Source organism: Aspergillus welwitschiae (assembly GCF_003344945.1).
Source record: "Aspergillus welwitschiae strain CBS 139.54b unplaced genomic scaffold BDQ94scaffold_11, whole genome shotgun sequence".
Classification (NCBI taxonomy): domain Eukaryota; kingdom Fungi; phylum Ascomycota; class Eurotiomycetes; order Eurotiales; family Aspergillaceae; genus Aspergillus; species Aspergillus welwitschiae.
Genome location: NW_020798705.1, coordinates 738,903 through 758,007, shown reverse-complemented (window position 1 = coordinate 758,007; position 19,105 = coordinate 738,903). Strand labels below are relative to the sequence as shown.

The following is a 19,105-nucleotide window of genomic DNA, read 5'->3' as shown; positions in this document are numbered from 1 at the left end:
TAGATATGTCCAGGCGGTCAGTTCCTGCCGTCAGGGGGAAGCTCGCCGCCTTTGCTCCGGATGTGGGGGTTCGGAGAGGGCCTCGACCGGCAGCGCCTCTCAGGACATCGTGAAGCTACCCGGACACTCGAATAGATGAAAGACTAGTGATTCAGAGCCGTTTACTTCGCTTCGGGCTTGCCAAACATGCAGGCCTTCGGTATGTTACCCATTCTATATCTCATCAAACAAATCGGGTCACCAGAATAGATGACATGTCTTTTGGCAATTGCGCTAATGATGCAACTCTAGTCCCCAAGAACCGGAGAGTAAGTCGATCATGCTCGATCCATAGAAGTATTGAAGATGCCAATGCCAGATGCAGCCCCGGTTTGAGTTAATACTCAGAGTAAGAGTCCATGGATCACATCCCAAATGGCCTCCCAGCTAACTGCTATGATTATTGTAGATTATCGACCTCAATAATGTTCCACTCGTGAGCGGTACCGCTTTCGTCAAATGGCGCCTACCGTCATCTAGTGCGCCTGAACACCATGGACATACAGATAAGGCGATCATCATAGACCATCGGGCATATTGGAATTACGAGAAGGTCCTGCAGGTCAGGCTCACCATCGACCGCAACCAGACTTTACACGAATGCGAGTTGTATTTCGAAATTATTCAAGAGTTTGCGTCAGGAGGGAACAACGAGAAGAATCTGCTAGGAAGGATCAGACTCAACCTTTCCGAATATGTGGATAAGAGTGACGATGACGAGGGCATCGTCCGGAGATACTTGATGCAGGATAGCAAGATCAACAGCACACTAAAAGTTGGTATAGCCACACGCCAAGTTGAAGGGGATCGGAACTACATTACGTATGTCATATATTATGCCGGAAGACGCTTTACTCCCTTCGAGGAGCATATTGCTGATGACATTCAGGCCGCCTCTCAAATCAGCCATGGTCTTTGGCGGAATCGCTGGGGTTGTATCCTCTGAACAAGGCGAACATGACGACCTGGGTCGGCTTCCCTCGATCAACACCCAGAGTCGCGAAGTGACAGATATGCAAGACATGTACCGCCGCACGCTGGCTGCGTCTTGGAATTCTCGGGCGGACGATCTACCGGCCGACAAGCTGATTGAAGAACTGTTCTCCGGCGGCATTAGCTGGGCAGACGGCCATGATGCCCGTGCCGAGAAATCTATCGAGAGTCAGGCAGATCGACTGTCACCACATGGGCGCACAAGCGTCAGGCAAGCTTCATCAGACAATCGATTGTCTCCTTCCAATTTTGAGAGGCGACCAAGGAGTTCTTCAAGCAACCATTATCGCAATGATGTGAAAGGCACAGACTTTGCCCCAGCTGTTGATCATACCCGGAAAGGCGGGAGCATAGAGCAGCAACTGTATGACAACCCCAAAGGCAAGGCTTGGAAAAACCGTACTTCGGAGTTTGAACTGTCGGAGTTCGATGTGCGCGAGGATTTGCGGAGTTGGGAGGTCATGAACAAGGAGTGATTCAGTATGGTTCTTCGTGGCGTTAAGCAGTCTCTTGTATAATACCCCTATGACTTTTACTCATGCCTCTGTTCTTCAAAATGTCTGCTTTCTCACTTGTGGCACCAAAATGTCGGGGTAGATAACTGCCCCATGTAAGCGTAGTCTCCGATAACCATATCGATTATCGAGGAACTGCTTGGGTGGATCCACAAGACGGACTAGTCCGCTTCAAGACTAGCGGGTATTTCAGATTGCATCAATCCGAGCTTCAACTTTCAGTCCCGGGCTTTTCTTGGACTCCGGTCTGGTGTGTTCGTTTCGTGGTCCATATGCTGTCTCGATCTTCCAACAGTGCAGCAAGTCTTTTAGGCTGCCGGCTGCTCCCAGAATGCAGAGCAAGCTTTCTCCCTCCCTCCTTGCGCCGGCATAATGTATCTATCCGGTTCGAGTCCACCGAAACTGATGCCAATGACGACGAGACGCCGCCGCAACATGTATCTTCGCGCCGTACCCCCGGCCACAACCGTCTTCAGCACCGGCTCAAACGGAGACTGGGTAAAAAAGTACCGATTTCTGTTACCTCGCTTGGAAATCCTGGTGAAGTAGTAGTTGTCAAAGATCGGCAACGTCGTCGACTACGCATAGCCAAGGACGAACCGAAGGAAGTCACCGACAAAAATGCGCTTCCCCTCTTTCTGAGAGAAATAGAGAATGACGATACTTTTGTTGATAGCGAACTACTCAAAACTCGTGTTGAAAGTTTCCGTCTCGACTACGAACCCCACCACAAGTTGCCCGTTGCCGATTGGAAGGAGCTCCGAAACAAAATGCAGTCGTCATTTACCTATCGGCAGTTATTGGACTATATAATAGAATCGAAGGAGAACGATTTGGATAATGACGGAACACCAGAGACAACACCCACGCGCTGGACACCTGGAGTCTCCGAGTTTCTTGAAACCAGTTATCTTTCCCGAAAAGGTGTCGCCGATAGAGTTGCGGCGTCGCAAGGCCTCAAGGGGAAGTATCTACTGGCTGAAAGGATACTCCGTGACTGCTGGCATCTTGGAGTCCTTGATGAGGTTGGTCAGCTAGATATACAGCTGCCGACGCATATACTGTCTCTGCTCCTCAGTTCGCAGCACTTTTCTTTCGAAGAATTAGCCAACTTGCACGACGCAAAGATCGATGTCACGCATTCGCTTGGTCTCGTGAGGATTACGGGGATGCAGCGTATCTGTGAATCAATTAGTGAGATTGTACACGATGCCACTGCTAGAGTCCGACAGGAAAGCGTTGAATTGCCACCCGACGAAACGAAAACGAAAGTCAACAACCGCATCTTTACTCCAGAATTTCTCTCGTGGATGACCAAAACCTATAGAGTAGCATTTGAACAAAATACGCCACATACGCCAAGCCAAATCTACTATCTTGCCGAAGACAAACAGGATGCAGATAATGCCCGTAGGGCCCTGCACCTTGCCTATTACAGTGGGACTGCTCCTGCTGTACCTTTCAGCACATACCTACCCTCAACCGAGCCAGCCAGCGTCCATGACATTGATCCCGAGAGCAACACATCATGGTTCGAGAGGCAAAAGGCATGGTTCCGATGGGCCACGCCAGCAACTCAGTCTGACGAGGTAAAGCCCTCAGACACAGAATTGTTCGATAACCATCAAACACGGGTATCCGACGAGCTTTTCAAGCTACTTCGACAGAAATCATCCGTCACTCATCAGGCACATCCTGAAACCGGCGCCGACTACCATGAATCCATCACAGCAGCAGTCGGCAAATGTCTCTTCCTGCGCAAGCCATTCTTCGAAGAGAGCTCGGTCAACGCTTCTCAGCTCGGCAGGATGTCACTCCCAAGGACCTTCACCACCGACATACCTCGCGCAGCCCAATTTCTCCGCACTCTCACTCCCAAACCAGTAGACGAACACCAACAAGCCTACCGCATTCGGCTAGTCCCATCAGCTCTTAACGCCAACGTCTTCCCCCAACTTGAGCTGGAAGTCACTGCCAAAACAAGCAGCACACCCGAAGATACAACACCCGAATTCTCCATGCGCAGCGCAAAACTCGTTATCTCCGAAAGCAACGTCGACTACCTCCTCCCCGAGAACGGACTTGACCTCCGCTTCACTCGCAAACTCACCCGGGAGCTCCTTCCCCAGGCCCAAGACAGCAACTCCTTCTCCCTCTCAAACATCGAGGAATCCCTCCGAAACCTCTTCTCCCGAACTTCCACAACAGACAAAGAACTACCTCTCCCCCCGTTCACACAAGTCACGCTCCCCCGCGATATTCTTCCCCAGGACGCCGCCGACAATTCCGCAGAGTACATCTTCCTCCCCGTCAGCGATATCCGAGGAACTCGTATTCACAAGTACGATTTCCGTGGGCAGCAGCTGGATTATGCTTTCTACGAGAGCGGACCGTTCAACCCGTACCGTACCACGGATTTGTTCCTGAACATGGATATGACTGACGGTTCTGCGTCGGCTGAGTCCTCCGCTGATGTTTCTTCCGAGAGCGTGTCGCGGGATGCTGTTGCATCTAAGGATAAGTTCCACACATTCTATAACACTGCTTGTGCGTTGGCTTTCGAGTTGGATAGAGCGAGGCGCTTGGGAGCTGTTTGGAATGATACTATTTGAGTTAGGCTGGCGGGAAGCAGTGTTCAATGTATAAATAGATCTTTATTTGACGAAATATGTACAGTATGATATAACTTGTAATCGGGAAAGAATATGCCCCTCTCTGCTTCGTTTTGATGTGCTATATAGTAGCTAGTCCCAACGTCTGATACAAACAGGTTTTCTTTGATCGCAAAATATGTTTCCGTCACGGTCCCCGAAAGCCAATGCATAACATCCGATACTACTAGTGACTCAGACATCTCTAGCGCTCATTGCGGTTTAATCAAAGACTTATATAAAGACTCATCTCTATAAGTTACCGACCGATAATTACCTTTTAACTGACTCAAATTCCGATGATGTTGTAAAAATCTTGAATACCTCTCCGAAGACCATCCTCCCATGCCGCAGAATTCTCCCCGAGCTGCTCCGGGTCTATATCTCTTTTGCGCTGCTGGACCCACAACTCTATATCATAGATCTTGTCTGCACCTTTTCGCGGAGCCAAGATGCCCTGAACAGCAGCGCCAAAGAAGCGCAACGCATCATCGTATCCCAGGTTCCAGCCATGGACGAAGCTTTGACGTTCGTTCGAGCCCCAAGATTCCGAGACTTGCGACAAAACCTTTTCCTGGAATCCTGATCGTTCGGCTTTGGCTTTGTTGATCTTCTCTCGGACCTCTGTTTCGGGTAGCATCATTTGGCTAGGTATTTGGATTTTACCGATTGAGATGTCGCTCTTGAACTGAGGGATGTCGCTTTCGCAGCCCTTGAAGACTCGTTTGTTGCATTGAGCTTGGTTGTCGTCGATGTATACAGGCAAACATGCGTCAATGGCATTGGCTATCTTGAGGATTTCGTCGTAGCATTCGCACATGTCAGGGGCAGGTTCACATCCGGAGGATACTGAAAGTCCGACCACCGCGGACATAGAATGGAAGGTTATTTCTTGAGCAAGAAAAGCGACGCAGTCCCGAGCTATTGTCCGATCTTTCGCACTGGCACAGAGGTTTATACCGCTGGCGCTGGCCTGGAAATCAATGAGGATTCCGATACCGTGAAACCAACATTTTTCGATTAGATGCTTCACAGTACTCCAGCAATGGTGGTACACCTCTGATGGATCCCCTTCAAAGGCTGTTCCCCGACAGAACAGGGGTCCGAGGGAGTAGAAGCTCAATGGTAAACGGAGTGTTCTGCATTGCGCTACATCCTTGAGCCAGACGAGGTCATCGTCGGTCAATGCAGAGTGCCAGTGGGATTCCCACTTCTGTCTTGTTTGCTCGAGTCCAGTGGATGCTAATGACCTGGTTATGACATACTACTATTTAGTACCTATAGAAGAGACATGATGACCATAAAGGATGTTCTTAATGTGGTTTCTAGCACCTACGTTTTCAGTAACTGTAATTCATTTGACTCGCCAGTATTATCGTGCGGACCGAGTACAAAGGTAGATCCCAGGTTCGCTCCAAACTGCTGCCGGAAGCGGTAGATGTCCTGATCCCTGGGCGGAATAGGACAGTATAGTTCTGACATATCAACAACGACGCAGTGAGGGTGATTCAATGAGTAGGTACGACAACTATTAAGTATTGTTGGTCAGGTGACAAGGATGTCTATAAGAACGACAGATCAAATATGGTATAAGATGTATTGAAAATCACGTGTAAGTGGTGACACAGAACCAGATCAGATGAAGAGTAATTAATCCACCAGCAGTATTATATGAGTTGTGGTGGATGATGAAGTGTTATGGGTGGCAGCACTTGACCCTGTACCTTAGATCAGATGAGTTTCCCGAAATGGAAACCCCTCACAAGCAATGGCTACCCGTATGGGGAGGGGAAACATTCATCAAGCTCGGAGATTTCGGGGCAGTGAATAGAGGGCCACGTAAGAATTCCTAGTAAACCCGGGAATTTGAGCGTGCAAGACAGATTAGAAGTCAGAGCCAGAAAACATGGTGATGGAGGGGAAAAGAATAAAGAGAAACCGGTGCGAGCAAACCATAGGATCGCCGGGCGGGACTGACGTAGTTGGAAGACTGGACTCTGGCTTTAAAGGCTTTTTGGAGAACTGATGGATGGTTCACTGCCATTCGGGCTAGCGAGGGGCTCCGCATTTGGCCGAGTGTCCGTGCTGCTGTTGCTGCTGAAAATGTCGCCTGTCATCCTTCGCTTCTAAGCCTCGCTCCTCTCCAGTTACATGTTGTGAGCCGTTTTTGATTACTTGCACTTTTCTCTCTCGTTTAATTTTCTTGGTTTCACCGGTCGGTAGCTACAGCAGTCTCTGACCGTGCTGCAAATCCGTGGTGCCCAATCGGTGTGTGCTCAGTCATGAATCTGATGCAGACCGAGTAACAGGCAAGGCATGGAGCGAACACGGGTCGCTAAGGTCAGTGTTATTTGAGTGCCGCAATCCAGCAGTATGGCGCACCATAATGAGATATCCCAACTAACGGCTTCTGTGATGCTTCAGGTTGAAGATGTGACCTTGGCGCGCCGAGGCGAGCAAGTGGTCGGCACTCTCCACCTCACCCCTCACCATATCATCTTTTCCCACACTCCTCCTCCCTCCTCCACCGACACGTCTCAGGCTCCGGGCCCTTCTGGCCGGCCTAAAGAGCTCTGGATTACATACCCCATAATCTCCTTGTGCACCTGCCGCCCCACCCCCGCCGCATCCCGCCAGCCGTCCTCCATTCGTCTCCGGTGCCGCGATTTCACCTTTGTCTGCTTTTATTTCACCACGGAGAGCAAGGCGCGTGATGTATATGAGACCATCAAATGCTGGACCTGTAAAGTGGGCCGCATTGATAAGCTGTATGCGTTCTCGTACCGCCCTCCCCCTCCTGAACTGAAATTCAATGGCTGGGAGCTGTACAATCCTAGCAAAGAATGGGCTAGACAAGGCGTCGATCAGGCTGGTTCTGGCTGGCGTGTATCTCAGCTGAATGCAGATTACGGGGTAAATATATACACGAGCATTACCATGTGAATTGTTGTGTTGACTCTCACCTTCCAGTTTTCTGCCACATACCCGGCTCTACTACCGGTTCCCTCTGCCATCTCCGACAATACACTGAATCACGCTGGAAAATATCGGTCTCGAGCGAGAGTGCCGGTTCTTACATACCTTCATCCGGTGAACAATTGCTCCATCACACGGAGCTCACAGCCTCTTGTGGGTGTGCGTCAAAACCGAAGTATCCAAGACGAAGCGTTGCTAGCAGCCATATTCTCAACCTCACGCTCAGAGAGACCTCTTGCAAGCTTCACCCCGCCTGGCTTCGATTCGGATTCCTCCAATTCGACCTCAGAAAACGCCTCACGCAGTCATATGCTGGCTGATCTGACTGTCCCTGATGACTTGGAAGCTGAGATGTTGACGTCCGTCCGCGGGGATCCGGAGGAAAAGCCCCAAATTTATGGCGCCCAACAGCACAATCTCATTGTTGATGCTCGTCCTACGGTCAATGCCTTCGCCATGCAAGCTGTTGGACTTGGATCGGAAAACATGGACAACTACAAGTTTGCCACGAAGGCTTACCTTGGAATTGACAATATCCATGTGATGAGAGACTCATTGAGCAAGGTGATTGATGCGCTCAAGGATTCGGATGTAACTCCACTGGGCCCCAATAAAGACCAGCTTGCACGGAGTGGATGGCTAAAGCACATTTCCGGAATTCTAGACGGTGCTCGGTTGATTGCTCGGCAGGTTGGGCTTCAACATTCGCACGTCTTGATTCACTGTTCAGATGGATGGGATCGTACGAGTCAGTTGAGTGCACTGAGCCAAATCTGCCTCGATCCTTACTATAGGACGATGGAAGGCTTTATGGTACTGGTGGAGAAAGATTGGCTTTCTTTCGGTCACATGTTCAGACACAGATCAGGCCATCTGAACAGTGAAAAGTGGTTCCAGATAGAGAACGAGCGAATTGGAGGAGATTCTAACCGTGGATTCGGCGAAGGCGGTGGTGCAGGCAGAGCCCTTGAGAATGCTTTCTTAAGTGCCAAGGGGTTCTTCAACAGGGATAATAACAGCCGCGATGCACTTGCCGAATCGGACGGCGAGATGCAAAGCTACGACGCAGAAAATATGAAGAAGCCTAACAATGCTATACCCAGAACTGCAGCCGCCGAAAAGGAAGTCACCAAGGTGAAGGAGACGAGTCCAGTCTTCCATCAGTTCCTTGACGCAACCTATCAGTTGCTATACCAATATCCTACCCGATTCGAATTCAACGAGCGGTTCCTGCGCCGGCTCTTATACCACCTCTATTCATGCCAATTTGGAACCTTTCTCTTCAACAGTGAGAAGGAACGCGCAGATTGGAACGCGAAGGAACGAACTCGGAGCGTGTGGGACTACTTTCTGGCGAGGAGGGAGCAGTTTACCAACCCACAGTATGAGCCTCAGATCGACGACCATAAGCGTGGGCAAGAACGACTGATCTTCCCCCGAATCAACGAGGTCAGATGGTGGAGTGAGTCGTTTGGTCGAACCGATGCGGAGATGAACGGCGTGCGATCCTCTGGTTCTAGGCCGCCCAATGGGCGTGACGCCACTAGTACTCAGCCGTCGCCAGTGTTGACCGGCATTGAAACCGCCAACCATTCTCTCGGCGCTGGATCGTCTGGGAAAGATGCCTTGAATGCGGCCTCCACTGGAATGGCGGCAGTAACCGCAGGAATCTCGAACTTAGCCTTCTCTAAGAGCAAAGAGGACGGGCAGGATTCTAAGAGCATAAATCGCATGGAGATGGAGATGCAGTAACTCCATGCAACGAGATCTCTGATGATGATGTGATGGAGAAGAACGAGAGAAAGAGTCTGGTTACAAGATAGTGGATCTACGCTGATTTATGGTGGGCGATTTGAGTATGTCGGGTTCGAGCAAGACAGTTCGTATCATCTCTGCGATGTATGCTTGTGGATCTAGTGCGTGCTTGGGACGTTGCATCTCGGGGGAGGTAGAATACAGTTTACAGACAGAGCGAGAGACAGAGAGAAGTTAATGATTCAATGAATACAAAAGAGCGGGAACCAGCAGAATGCATACAGATGCTGGATTAGGGATATGGGCTTTGATTGTCAGTTCCAGTTTGTGATCTTGGATTGAGTTCCATAGTTACTGTAACTAGAACCACTAGAAACAATGATAAGTAATGCCTGAGCCCCTGAAATCTGAGGCAGAAAGCGGGATTGTACACTAAGGGGCTTGGCGGCCCGAAGAGGGAAGGTGCCCGCCGAACAGCAAGCGAGGTTGAGCCCTAGCCCAGAAGGGCCAGCAGAAGCCCTAAAGGCAAAAACTGCCCACTAACGCCGGCTCTCTCAAAACTGACTTGACCGCCGCCGCCCATTTCGCCCTCGCACGACACACCCCCAACCTACGCCCTCGGCCGTTTCTTCGCCAATTCAATAAAACAGAAACGCAATCATGGCTGCTGTCCAGGGAGCTATTTCGAAGCGCCGCAAGTTCGTCGCCGACGGTGTCTTCTATGCCGAGCTGAACGAGTTCTTCCAGCGCGAGCTGGCTGAGGAGGGATACTCCGGCGTCGAAGTCCGTGTCACTCCCACCGTCACCGACATCAGTACGTCCGCCCGATATTTCATTTTGCATTTGATTCCAGATCCTGTGTGTTGTGTTGGAAAAGGCCGGAAATTGGAGATTGGAAGAATCGACCGGGGAAAAGAATGGTGATCCGGGAGGAGGAAAAGAAAAACAGTTATCGGAATACGGCCGGGAATATCAACCAACCACGGGGAACTACTGGAATTGGAGACAATTTTATATACAAAGGAAGATGGAATATGTGCCAGTTGCTAACGGATGCTTTCTTTACAGTCATCCGTGCCACCCACACCCAGGAGGTTCTCGGTGAGCAGGGCCGCCGCATCCGCGAGCTCACCTCCCTCATCCAGAAGCGCTTCAAGTTCCCCGAGAACTCCGTTTCCCTCTATGCCGCCAAGGTCCAGAACCGCGGTCTCTCCGCCGTCGCTCAGTGCGAGTCCCTCCGCTACAAGCTCCTCAACGGTCTGGCCGTCCGCCGTGCCTGCTACGGTGTTCTCCGTTTCATCATGGAGAGCGGTGCCAAGGGTTGCGAGGTCGTCGTCTCCGGAAAGCTCCGTGCTGCCCGTGCCAAGTCCATGAAGTTCACTGTACGTCTACCAACAGCGATTGATTTTGTTTTTCGAATGGTCGGATCGGTCCCGAAGCAGTGGTGGAAGTTGCGCATATCCAACGACAACGATGCCTACTACGATCTGCAACAACGAAGCGACTGTGCAAGGACCGGACCGAAGCTCTACACCATTCGAAACACTCCATCATATGCATGCTATAACAGTATCAGAAAACTAACAACCATTCTTCTCAATAGGACGGTTTCATGATCCACTCCGGTCAGCCCGCCAAGGAATTCATCGACAGCGCTACCCGCCACGTTCTCCTCCGCCAGGGTGTCCTCGGTATCAAGGTTAAGATCATGCGCGGTTCCGACCCCGAGGGCAAGGCCGGTCCCCAGAAGACTCTCCCCGATGCCGTCACCATCATCGAGCCCAAGGAGGAGCAGCCCGTCCTGCAGCCCATGAGCCAGGACTACGGCGCCAAGGCTCTTGCCGCTCAGCAGGCCGCCGAGCAGCAGCGTCTGGCCGAGCAGCAGGCCACCGAGGCCCAGGAGGGTGCCGGTGCCGAGGCTTACGCCCAGGAGTAAAGAAAAAAATACATTCCAAACAAAAGAATTTCATTTGGTTTTTTTCTTCTCCATTAGGCCCTGCTTCTCTTCTTCCTTGTTCTCGAATATCATCTTCGTTACCTAGTCTCTCTCCTGTCCCGCCCCTTAACCTAACCTAACCTAACTCAAACCTCTTCTATATCTCTTACCTATGACGCATCCAAATAAACAACTACTTTGATGACCTCTAAGCTGTTTATATCACCCTTCTCTTTCCCGTCAACAACGGGGAGGGGGAGATAGTTGCGCCTTCTGTGATTGTATTTTCTGCCTGGTGGAATATCTAGGCGGAAATGGAATGAGAAGATGGAACAGGTTGAAGAGTTGGGTTTTCCTTTCTCATCGGCTTACGTCATAGGCTGGGTCAGGGTAGGACCTGGATTTCATTGATACCTAGTACCTAGGGCACGTGGGAAAAAGAGATTGTTTGGTCTACTAGTAGTGGAACTGTGTTTATTCGTAGGAATATGTAGTCATGTTACACGTAGTTGCTTTCCTATATATTATAAAGAATATATATTATCGGCTAAGCGCATGATCCTGCCCGTTTCAAGTTGCCCCATAGGCCTACTACTTCTGTACCTAGTGCTATAGCAGGAGTTCCCCTGGTGGTATTAAACTCAAGAAGTAAAAACAAAAAAAGATCGATCATGGCATCAGCTATTTTTCTATGTAACATCTATCGTCTACGCATGACTTGGCTTTGTTTCAACACCGTCGCTTACAAGAAAGCTTCAACGTTGATCTCCAAAGTGCTGACGGGGTACTTCAACTCGTAGTTCTCCAACACTGTCGGGTGCAGGATACCGAAGGCACCGATGACGTGCTCCTTGCCAGCTATGCGCACGTGAACGGAGGCGGCGTGTCCGGGGAAGTAGGTGGGTTCTAAGGCATCCGGTTAGTAAACGATATCCTGCGAGAGATGTGATCCTTTTGACATACCGTCCAGCTCTTCAATCCAGTACTGGGAGTCAGCCATGGCGGGGTTCTCAAGGCCTTCCTCGCCGGTGATGAAAGCGCTCTTGAGCATGGCCATGACGCGGTCCAGGAGACCGTGGACAACCTCGAATCCACTCGTCTTGCCATACCAGGCAGCGGCAAAGTGCCTCTCGTTACGACTCTTGCGCTCCAGAGACAGGTCCTTGAAAGCGACATCGCTGACCTCGAAGACCTTCATGGGCACGGTGTGATGCTTGTTCTCACGGATGGTCTTGAGCAGACCGGGCAGCAGGCTGGTGCGGACAACCTGGAACTCAAGGGTCTTCGGGTTGGCCAGCTTGACGGCGGTGTTACCGTCGTCCTTGCGGTTGAGCCAAGCGAAGTTCTCGTCGTGCGAGCACAAGATCAGGGGCAGCACCTCAGACCAGCCTGCCATGGCAGCCTCCATGCGCACAATATCGCTGAGCTTGTTGATGGGGAGAGGTTGGGCAATGGTACCGGACTTGCTAGGGAAAGACCGGGGAAGGTTGTTGAAGCCATAAGCGATGGCGACATCCTCCATGATGTCGGCTTGGTGGAGCACGTCAGCTCTCGTCGGAGGAATAAACACATCAATCAGGTCCTTAGAAGCGGCAGAGGGCTTCGCATCGTAAGCCATCTTCTTCAGGAGCGTGCAGATCTCTTCGGGGGAGAGCTCCAGTCCGCAGCACTGGTTGAGGTAGGAGACCTCGGCCTGAGTCGTACGGGGCGCAATGTCGGGGACGACTCTAGTCTCGTTGTTGTGATCAGAGATCACCTTAACTGGCTCAATCCTATTTGTTCAGTGAGCATGGGTCCGAGGTCAGAACCGAGAGGAAGGGGCATACGTGAAAGGCTCCGAGGTGTATTGAGAGAACATGGACACAATGATCCGGTTAACAATCTCGACCTTAGTCTTGTCAAGTGCAGTGATTTCGATGAAGACGTTCTTGGTGTCCAGGGTAATCTTGGAGTGATCGCCGTTGATGATAGGAGGAAGAGAGCAGACGGTTCTCTTGGAGTCGTAGATCACTGGGTAGACGGGAGAGTCGCGGATGATGTGGAGGTACTTGCCCAGGTGCTTGTCTTTCTGTTATATAGTGAGCACCTAGCTTGTTCGTCTCGTCAGGCACTTGTGGGCCATACCTCGTAGAAAGCCATCAACTCCTCGCCGTTCATTTCTTTCGTCTGGTTAAGAGGGACAAACTTGATGTCCTTCGGGGGAAGGGCCTCGTATGTGAAAGGTCCCTGGATGGTGTCCAGATCGTGGGTACCGATGGAAACAAGGGTTCTTTGCCTGGCGAGGTTCTGGTGAAGCTTGTCTTGCAGGGCGATGAAGGATTCGTAACGCGCTTGATCGAACTTGATGTTGCGGAGAATGGCACCGGAGACGAGGGGACGAATCTTCATAGTCTACGCTGATATATTAGTTTCACTCAGATTGAGCCATATTTCCGGTCGTTAACATACGTCCTCCTTGACGATGATGGTCTGGAGTTCACCATTGGCAGGCTCAACCAGCTTGTAGTTGGGGAGAGGCTGACGGCCCAGGAAAATGTTGAGCATGAGGGCGATACCCTCGAAGCACAGCAGGTCATATCTGGATACCTCTCAGTATGTGTACTCTGAACCATTAAAGTTATCGCGGGTGCGTACCGGTTGGCGGGGATCTCGATCTTGAGCTGCGGGGGTTCCTGCTTGCCGTTCACGATCGGTCTGTCCGAGTTGGTAGTCTGTATTTTGGATCAATACTATGACTCTCAAGAGGCGAGTACGGTTGGAGGAGAATTTACGTCTTCGTCGAGTTCAATTCCTGTGGTAAAGTAGCAGTTAGCGCATTGCCCCGCCAAACCCGGTTCAATATGTCCGACGTACCGAATTCGAAGCACAGCTCGTCGAACTCCTCGGTGGTATAACTAGCAGAGGTTGGTCAGCATGAAAAAGGGGATCCAAGGGAATATAGTGCGCATACTCCCGACCGAGCGCCTTGAAAAGCGCCTCCTTGTCAACGGAGATGGTAGGCATGGCGATGAGCGGGGGAGGTTTAAGACAGGGTAACAAGAAAAGTTGAGAGGAAGAAGAAAACCAACAGACTGCCTGAGGGTAAGGATAGTCTGTGTAGATCCCACCACGAGGTCAACCGCAAGTATTCAGCGGGGGAAAAAGGGACGGGCAACAGGAGCGCTGGGCTTTAAATCGGACTGTATGCCACCGTTTGGGTAACTCTACAGTTAGTCTAGTCGGAGTCATAAAGTCTTTTGTTCCCCGTTGGGGCTTGACCCTCTGTGAGGGCGGCGGGCAAGCCACTGAAACATGCACCGCCACAAGGCCATCACCCCTCCTTTTTTTTCTCTTTGTTCGAACCTCACCGGACTCGGACTGCCGTACGGGACAGTACACCGCCTGCTTGCGCTCTCACCGTCACCAGCCACAGCCCGGCCTCCAAGTCGAAAGCAACCTCCAGCAAGCCCATCTCGTCACCTTCGCAATTCCCCCCCTCCCACGGATTAGCTTGATATCACCTCTTACAAGTCTTCTATTCTACCCCCTGTCGCATCATATACGGGGCTCTTTTGTCTTTCACGGTCATCTTAGATTGGACCATATTCCCTGTTTGGTCCCGGTCCAATTGTCGAGGTATGATGATAATGATGTTCTTGCTGCTGTTGTTGCTCAAGTGTCCTGCGGCGGCCCAAACCCCACGAAACCTCGCTCCGGGGTTCTCACTCACCCTCTACTATCTCCTCCTCTCCATCCCACCACGCTTCCCCCCGCTAACTCAATACTTTTCCACCTTTGTATAGGCTCTTAGCATCCTCCTCCTTCTTCACGATATCCCCGCCCCCTTTTGCCGGATTGCCTTTCTTCCTAGGAAATATTCGTCGTGTTCGCGTGCGAGCGGGTCGGATCGTAGCCTGAACGAGGACTTGGACCGGTCACATCCTTGCCTCTCTGCGTGTTTCCCTAACTTTCAACCTCACACTTATACATCATTTTCGCAATGGAGGGCCAAGGAGAGAACGACGAGCTTTACCCTATCGCTGTCCTTATTGATGAGTTGAAGGTATAGTTGCCCTCGTGATCATCCTATCCCTGACGCACGACATCGGCAGTCCTGATCCTTTGAATGCCATAGCATGACGATGTACTCCTCCGCCTCAATGCCATCCACCGTCTGTCTACTATCGCCCTGGCCTTAGGGCCTGAGCGGACCCGGGAAGAACTTATCCCTTTCCTTGATGGTTAGTACCGTCAACGCAAGAAGGATAGCTTTCTGGTCAAAAATGTTTCCCCTAACTCTTGCGCCTTAGATTCTGTCGAGGATGAAGATGAGGTTTTGACTGCACTGAGTGAAGAGCTCGGCAATTTCATAGAGTATGTCGGAGGTCCGGAGTACGGGCACGTACTCCTCTCTCCGCTTGAGAACTTGGCTGCTATTGAAGAGCCTCTGGTCAGAGAAAAGGTTGGGGAGCTGCAACCGATCTCTTTTGTGTTATCCTCCCTTCTTACTGACCTTGTTTCAGGCCGTTGAATCCCTCAATAAGATCGGTGAGCAGTTGTCCGAGAAGCAGATCGAAGAGAATTTCATCCCGATGGTTCTACGCCTGTCGAAAGCCGACTGGTTCACCTCGAAGGTTTCCGCGACCGGCCTCTACTGTGTCCCGTATAGGAAGGCTTCTCCGTCGTCACAGCAGACCCTTCGGCAATACTATGGAGGTCTCGTACATGATGACACACCGATGGTGAGGAGACAGTCGGGCAACAACTTGGCGAAGTTTATCAAAGAATTGAATACCCAAATCGTTATCGACGAGATGATACCCCTGTTTCAGCACCTTGCAACAGACGAGCAGGACAGTGTGCGCTTGCTTACAGTGGATGTTCTCATCTCGATCGCGGAAGAGATCCCCAAGGAGCAGCAGCCCAGCCATGGTGTCCTTTTGACCTCCTTGCGCAACCTGTTCGAGGATAAGAGTTGGAGAGTTAGGTATATGGTTGCTGATAGATATGAGAAGGTATCATCTGTCCCGACGATGCTCATTCGGCCGTGCGTTGTGTTGTTCTGACCTCGTTGGTAGATCGCTAAAGCCGTGCATGAAGAGGTTGTAACTCGTGATATGGTTCCCTCTTTTGTCAAGCTTCTGAAGGACACCGAAGCCGAAGTCCGCACTGCCATTGCTGGACAGATTCCAGGTATGATTCTCGCCTACTTTAGGACCTTACAAGGACTAACTGGCTGTTAGGCTTCTGCAACCTGATTGACCGAGACACATTGCTCAACGAAATCATGACTAGCGTGGAAGACCTTGTCTCTGATCCATCTCAGCATGTGCGTGCCGCGCTTGGTACTCAGATCAGCGGTCTTGCACCGATACTCGGAAAGGAAGAGTCAGTACCACCGATTCGCAGACGCCGATTAACCAGGTTACTCACAAGTCATGTCCAGGACCATTGCGCACCTCCTCCCGATGTTTTTGCAGATGCTCAAGGACGAGTTCCCGGATGTCCGCCTTCATATCATCTCCAAGCTGGAATTGGTCAACAAGGGTGAGACGAACAACTCGCGTCCATCATTTGAAGAATTCGCGATCTAACTGTTATAGTTATCGGCATCGATCTTCTCTCACAGTCACTTCTCCCGGCTATTGTCCAGCTGGCTGAAGACAAGCAATGGAGAGTGCGTCTCGCAATCATCGAATACATCCCCTTGCTTGCAAGCCAATTGGGAGTCAAGTTCTTCGACGAACAGCTCAGCGAACTTTGCATGGGCTGGCTCGGTGATACAGTTTTCTCTATCCGCGAGGCTGCTACTCAAAATCTGAGGAAGCTGACGGAAGTGTTTGGTGTTGACTGGGCTAAAGGCTCTATCATCCCTAAGGTGATGGGGATGGGTCAACACACCAACTACCTGTACAGAATGACAACATGCTTTGCCATCTCCGTATGTTGATTAATCGTCCCTACAGACGTTGCCTTGCTAACCTTATCCAGACTCTCGCACCCGTTGTTTCTCTGGACATCATCGAGAACTCGATCCTCCCCATCTTGGATCGACTTGTCTCGGACGAGATTCCTAATATCCGTTTCAATGTGGCCAAGTCTTATGCCGTGCTGATTGATACCCTGCGTCGCCTCCCTACAGAGGGAACCCTCACAGATCTGGAGAAGGCAGGTAAAACTGCCACGCCATCCCCGCGGGGTCAGGATCTCATCCAGCAAAGAATCCTCCCCAGCTTGGAGAAGCTGCAGGAGGACGAAGATGTTGATGTTCGGTACTTCGCAACGACTGCCGCAGGCGGCCACGAGGAAGTCATGCAGACTTCACCGTAGGCTACTTTCCCACCTCGGCGCAGGCCAACACCTGCTTGTTGATGCAAAGCACCTTGGGTGTGAGTGGGAATAATACCAACGGCACTCGCACTAATTTGGGTGGAATTCAGTTTTGTCAAACTTAGAAATAGTCAGAGCGTCTGACTGGTACGAAATGCTCATGGCGTTCTAAATGTAGATTCTTTTGGTCCACGATTAACCCTCCTGCAAAAATTCCTCTTATGTTTCCCGAAAATGTAATTGCAAATGTGTAGCATCTGAATGCTACTTCATGAGAATAGCTGATTTGAAGCAGCGAACAACTTGGTAGATACCCTTCAGTATCATGTGATCCCGAGGGCCTAGGATGCGCTATTTCCGAAAAGCCGTCGGTGTAAGCCAGGCATCCGTTTATTTAATCTTTAGTCCACGTGTAGTTCCTGAGTCTGAGAGGTTGCTCGATATCTCCAAACCGCCATTGACGCTGCTGGACGCCGCATTTTATTACTCTTGTTGGTTTATTTCCCCGCAGCCGTGACTACGATGTCGTCTACTTGGCCGTGGCATTTCACGTCTCTCTCAGACGCTGAGAAGCAGCAACGCCGGGAGCTTCTTGATTTACGTGGACTCTACGCGCAGTGCTCCGTGTTGGTTGCTCTTGTTTTGGTTCGAGTATATAAGAAGTCCTTTAGCGAAGCCCCTGGCTCCGAAAAGCCAGCCGAGAGGCGCTCGCGGCGAAAGAATTCGGAAAAATCATGGTTGGATACGCCCCCAGTTGCTGGCTGGATGGAGACCCGAAGACAATACATTGTCTGTCTCATCTGGCTTGGCTGGCTTCTGAGTCTTTGCATCTGGAATTCTGGTGAAGGTGGGTCAATAATTTCTATCATAATTCTTGATACTACTAGTACCCGAGCTTGGGGCATTGGGCAACAGGATTACATTTGTCTGGGCTCCGATTTGCCAGAAATCTACACTTTGTGTTCATCTAAGCTCCCGCTAACTACAACAATCCTCTGTCTTCTATTCTTCTATCACCCACATCGTGGAGACGAAAGCTAAGCCATTGTTGGTGTAAACAGATTATCTCCACTTCACCAAAGCTCTAGCCCATGTCAGCCTCTCCCAGCTCCCCTTGCAGGTGCTCATGTCACCGTCCTTGTACATGAGTCCATCACCAGGATCACCGTCCGTCGTGTCGGTTATCACATCCGTTCCGCAGCCGACCATTAACGCCTACCATCGTCTATTTGGTCGAATCGTTCTTGCGCCGCGGCTCATTGCCCACGCTTTCATGTACGATTCTTTCTTCCTGCAGTCGAGCTACCCTGGCTTCAGCTCGCTCTTTGCGAAGCGTATCTGGGATTCTGATGTTCAGTGGGGTGTCGCTGCAGCCACCATGGTGGGCGCGGTCGCTCTCTTTGCGCGACCGGCAGCCATGCCTAGCTGGGTACGCTGGTTGAAACCGACTTCTGCCAAGTCCAGACAGCAGGTGTTTTACCTTGTGCATGTGTCCATCGTGGGAGCCCTGGAACTTGCAGCGTTCTGCCATGTTTCGGTGGCGCGCACCTATATCCTTGAGTCTTTTGCGAGCTCCGCGATCAATTTCGCCTGTTGCTATATGATGCAATAGACTGTCTTTTGTGAGGTCTGGCATGTTCGTTGCTGAAAAGTGATGTTAGATCAGCGAATCATCAGAGTTGTGGCCTGTGAGAACTAGTATTATTAATGATACTTGTGTCCTACACTCCCATGACAAGGGTGTGTGAGGACTGATGGTGTTGGGTATCCGAGTAAATATACTAATGGGATTTCTAGAACATAGTATAAAGCCTTATTTCCCTGCAAAGCAAGTAGACACAACTTCAGTGATACGGTTAAATAGTAGATAGTAGCGAACAAAGGCCATACAATCGACGCAACGTACACCCTGCGGCATCGCGTTTAGCATC

At 50.8% G+C, this 19,105-nt stretch overlaps 7 protein-coding genes across 7 annotated transcripts; 5 read left to right on the top strand and 2 right to left on the bottom strand.

Moving 5' to 3' along the window:
- Positions 1-254: 254 nt before the first annotated feature.
- BDQ94DRAFT_158787 (mitochondrial inner-membrane-bound regulator-domain-containing protein) lies at positions 255-4,159 on the top strand (the record flags this gene model as incomplete). Its single annotated transcript, XM_026768999.1, has 4 exons — positions 255-308; positions 449-861; positions 929-1,504; positions 1,852-4,159. The coding sequence occupies 4 exons, from the start codon at positions 255-257 to the stop codon at positions 4,157-4,159; spliced, it is 3,351 nt and encodes a 1,116-aa protein (XP_026627931.1).
- A 58-nt stretch (positions 4,160-4,217) lies between these two features.
- On the bottom strand, positions 4,218-6,164 carry BDQ94DRAFT_141114 (uncharacterized protein). The gene is made up of 3 exons (XM_026765757.1): positions 5,923-6,164; positions 5,535-5,726; positions 4,218-5,448 (listed from the first exon to the last, which is right to left on the bottom strand). The coding sequence occupies exons 2-3, from the start codon at positions 5,678-5,680 to the stop codon at positions 4,488-4,490; spliced, it is 1,107 nt and encodes a 368-aa protein (XP_026627930.1). The 5' UTR covers positions 5,681-5,726; positions 5,923-6,164; the 3' UTR covers positions 4,218-4,487.
- An 86-nt stretch (positions 6,165-6,250) lies between these two features.
- On the top strand, positions 6,251-9,322 carry BDQ94DRAFT_141112 (phosphatidylinositol-3-phosphatase YMR1). Its single transcript, XM_026765756.1, has 3 exons — positions 6,251-6,538; positions 6,623-7,111; positions 7,169-9,322. Exons 1-3 carry the CDS (start codon positions 6,515-6,517, stop codon positions 8,924-8,926), a joined length of 2,271 nt encoding a protein of 756 aa, XP_026627929.1. The 5' UTR covers positions 6,251-6,514; the 3' UTR covers positions 8,927-9,322.
- An 87-nt stretch (positions 9,323-9,409) lies between these two features.
- BDQ94DRAFT_141109 (40S ribosomal protein uS3) lies at positions 9,410-11,413 on the top strand. Its single transcript, XM_026765755.1, has 3 exons — positions 9,410-9,743; positions 9,998-10,311; positions 10,533-11,413. The coding sequence occupies exons 1-3, from the start codon at positions 9,590-9,592 to the stop codon at positions 10,863-10,865; spliced, it is 801 nt and encodes a 266-aa protein (XP_026627928.1). The 5' UTR covers positions 9,410-9,589; the 3' UTR covers positions 10,866-11,413.
- Positions 11,414-11,514: 101 nt separating this feature from the next.
- On the bottom strand, positions 11,515-14,074 carry BDQ94DRAFT_141108 (phenylalanine--tRNA ligase subunit beta). Its single transcript, XM_026765754.1, has 9 exons — positions 13,816-14,074; positions 13,719-13,759; positions 13,637-13,656; positions 13,500-13,576; positions 13,314-13,443; positions 12,990-13,256; positions 12,692-12,933; positions 11,829-12,637; positions 11,515-11,771 (listed from the first exon to the last, which is right to left on the bottom strand). Exons 1-9 carry the CDS (start codon positions 13,866-13,868, stop codon positions 11,608-11,610), a joined length of 1,803 nt encoding a protein of 600 aa, XP_026627927.1. The 5' UTR covers positions 13,869-14,074; the 3' UTR covers positions 11,515-11,607.
- A 233-nt stretch (positions 14,075-14,307) lies between these two features.
- On the top strand, positions 14,308-17,484 carry BDQ94DRAFT_141105 (protein phosphatase 2A structural subunit TPD3). The gene is made up of 10 exons (XM_026765753.1): positions 14,308-14,480; positions 14,648-14,907; positions 14,980-15,085; positions 15,155-15,306; positions 15,368-15,859; positions 15,923-16,037; positions 16,088-16,232; positions 16,291-16,391; positions 16,448-16,785; positions 16,836-17,484. The coding sequence occupies exons 2-10, from the start codon at positions 14,845-14,847 to the stop codon at positions 17,172-17,174; spliced, it is 1,851 nt and encodes a 616-aa protein (XP_026627926.1). The 5' UTR covers positions 14,308-14,480; positions 14,648-14,844; the 3' UTR covers positions 17,175-17,484.
- An 82-nt stretch (positions 17,485-17,566) lies between these two features.
- BDQ94DRAFT_141103 (putative metalloreductase Fre8) lies at positions 17,567-18,984 on the top strand. Its single transcript, XM_026765752.1, has 2 exons — positions 17,567-18,021; positions 18,236-18,984. Exons 1-2 carry the CDS (start codon positions 17,697-17,699, stop codon positions 18,784-18,786), a joined length of 876 nt encoding a protein of 291 aa, XP_026627925.1. The 5' UTR covers positions 17,567-17,696; the 3' UTR covers positions 18,787-18,984.
- The last annotated feature ends 121 nt before the right edge of the window (positions 18,985-19,105 follow it).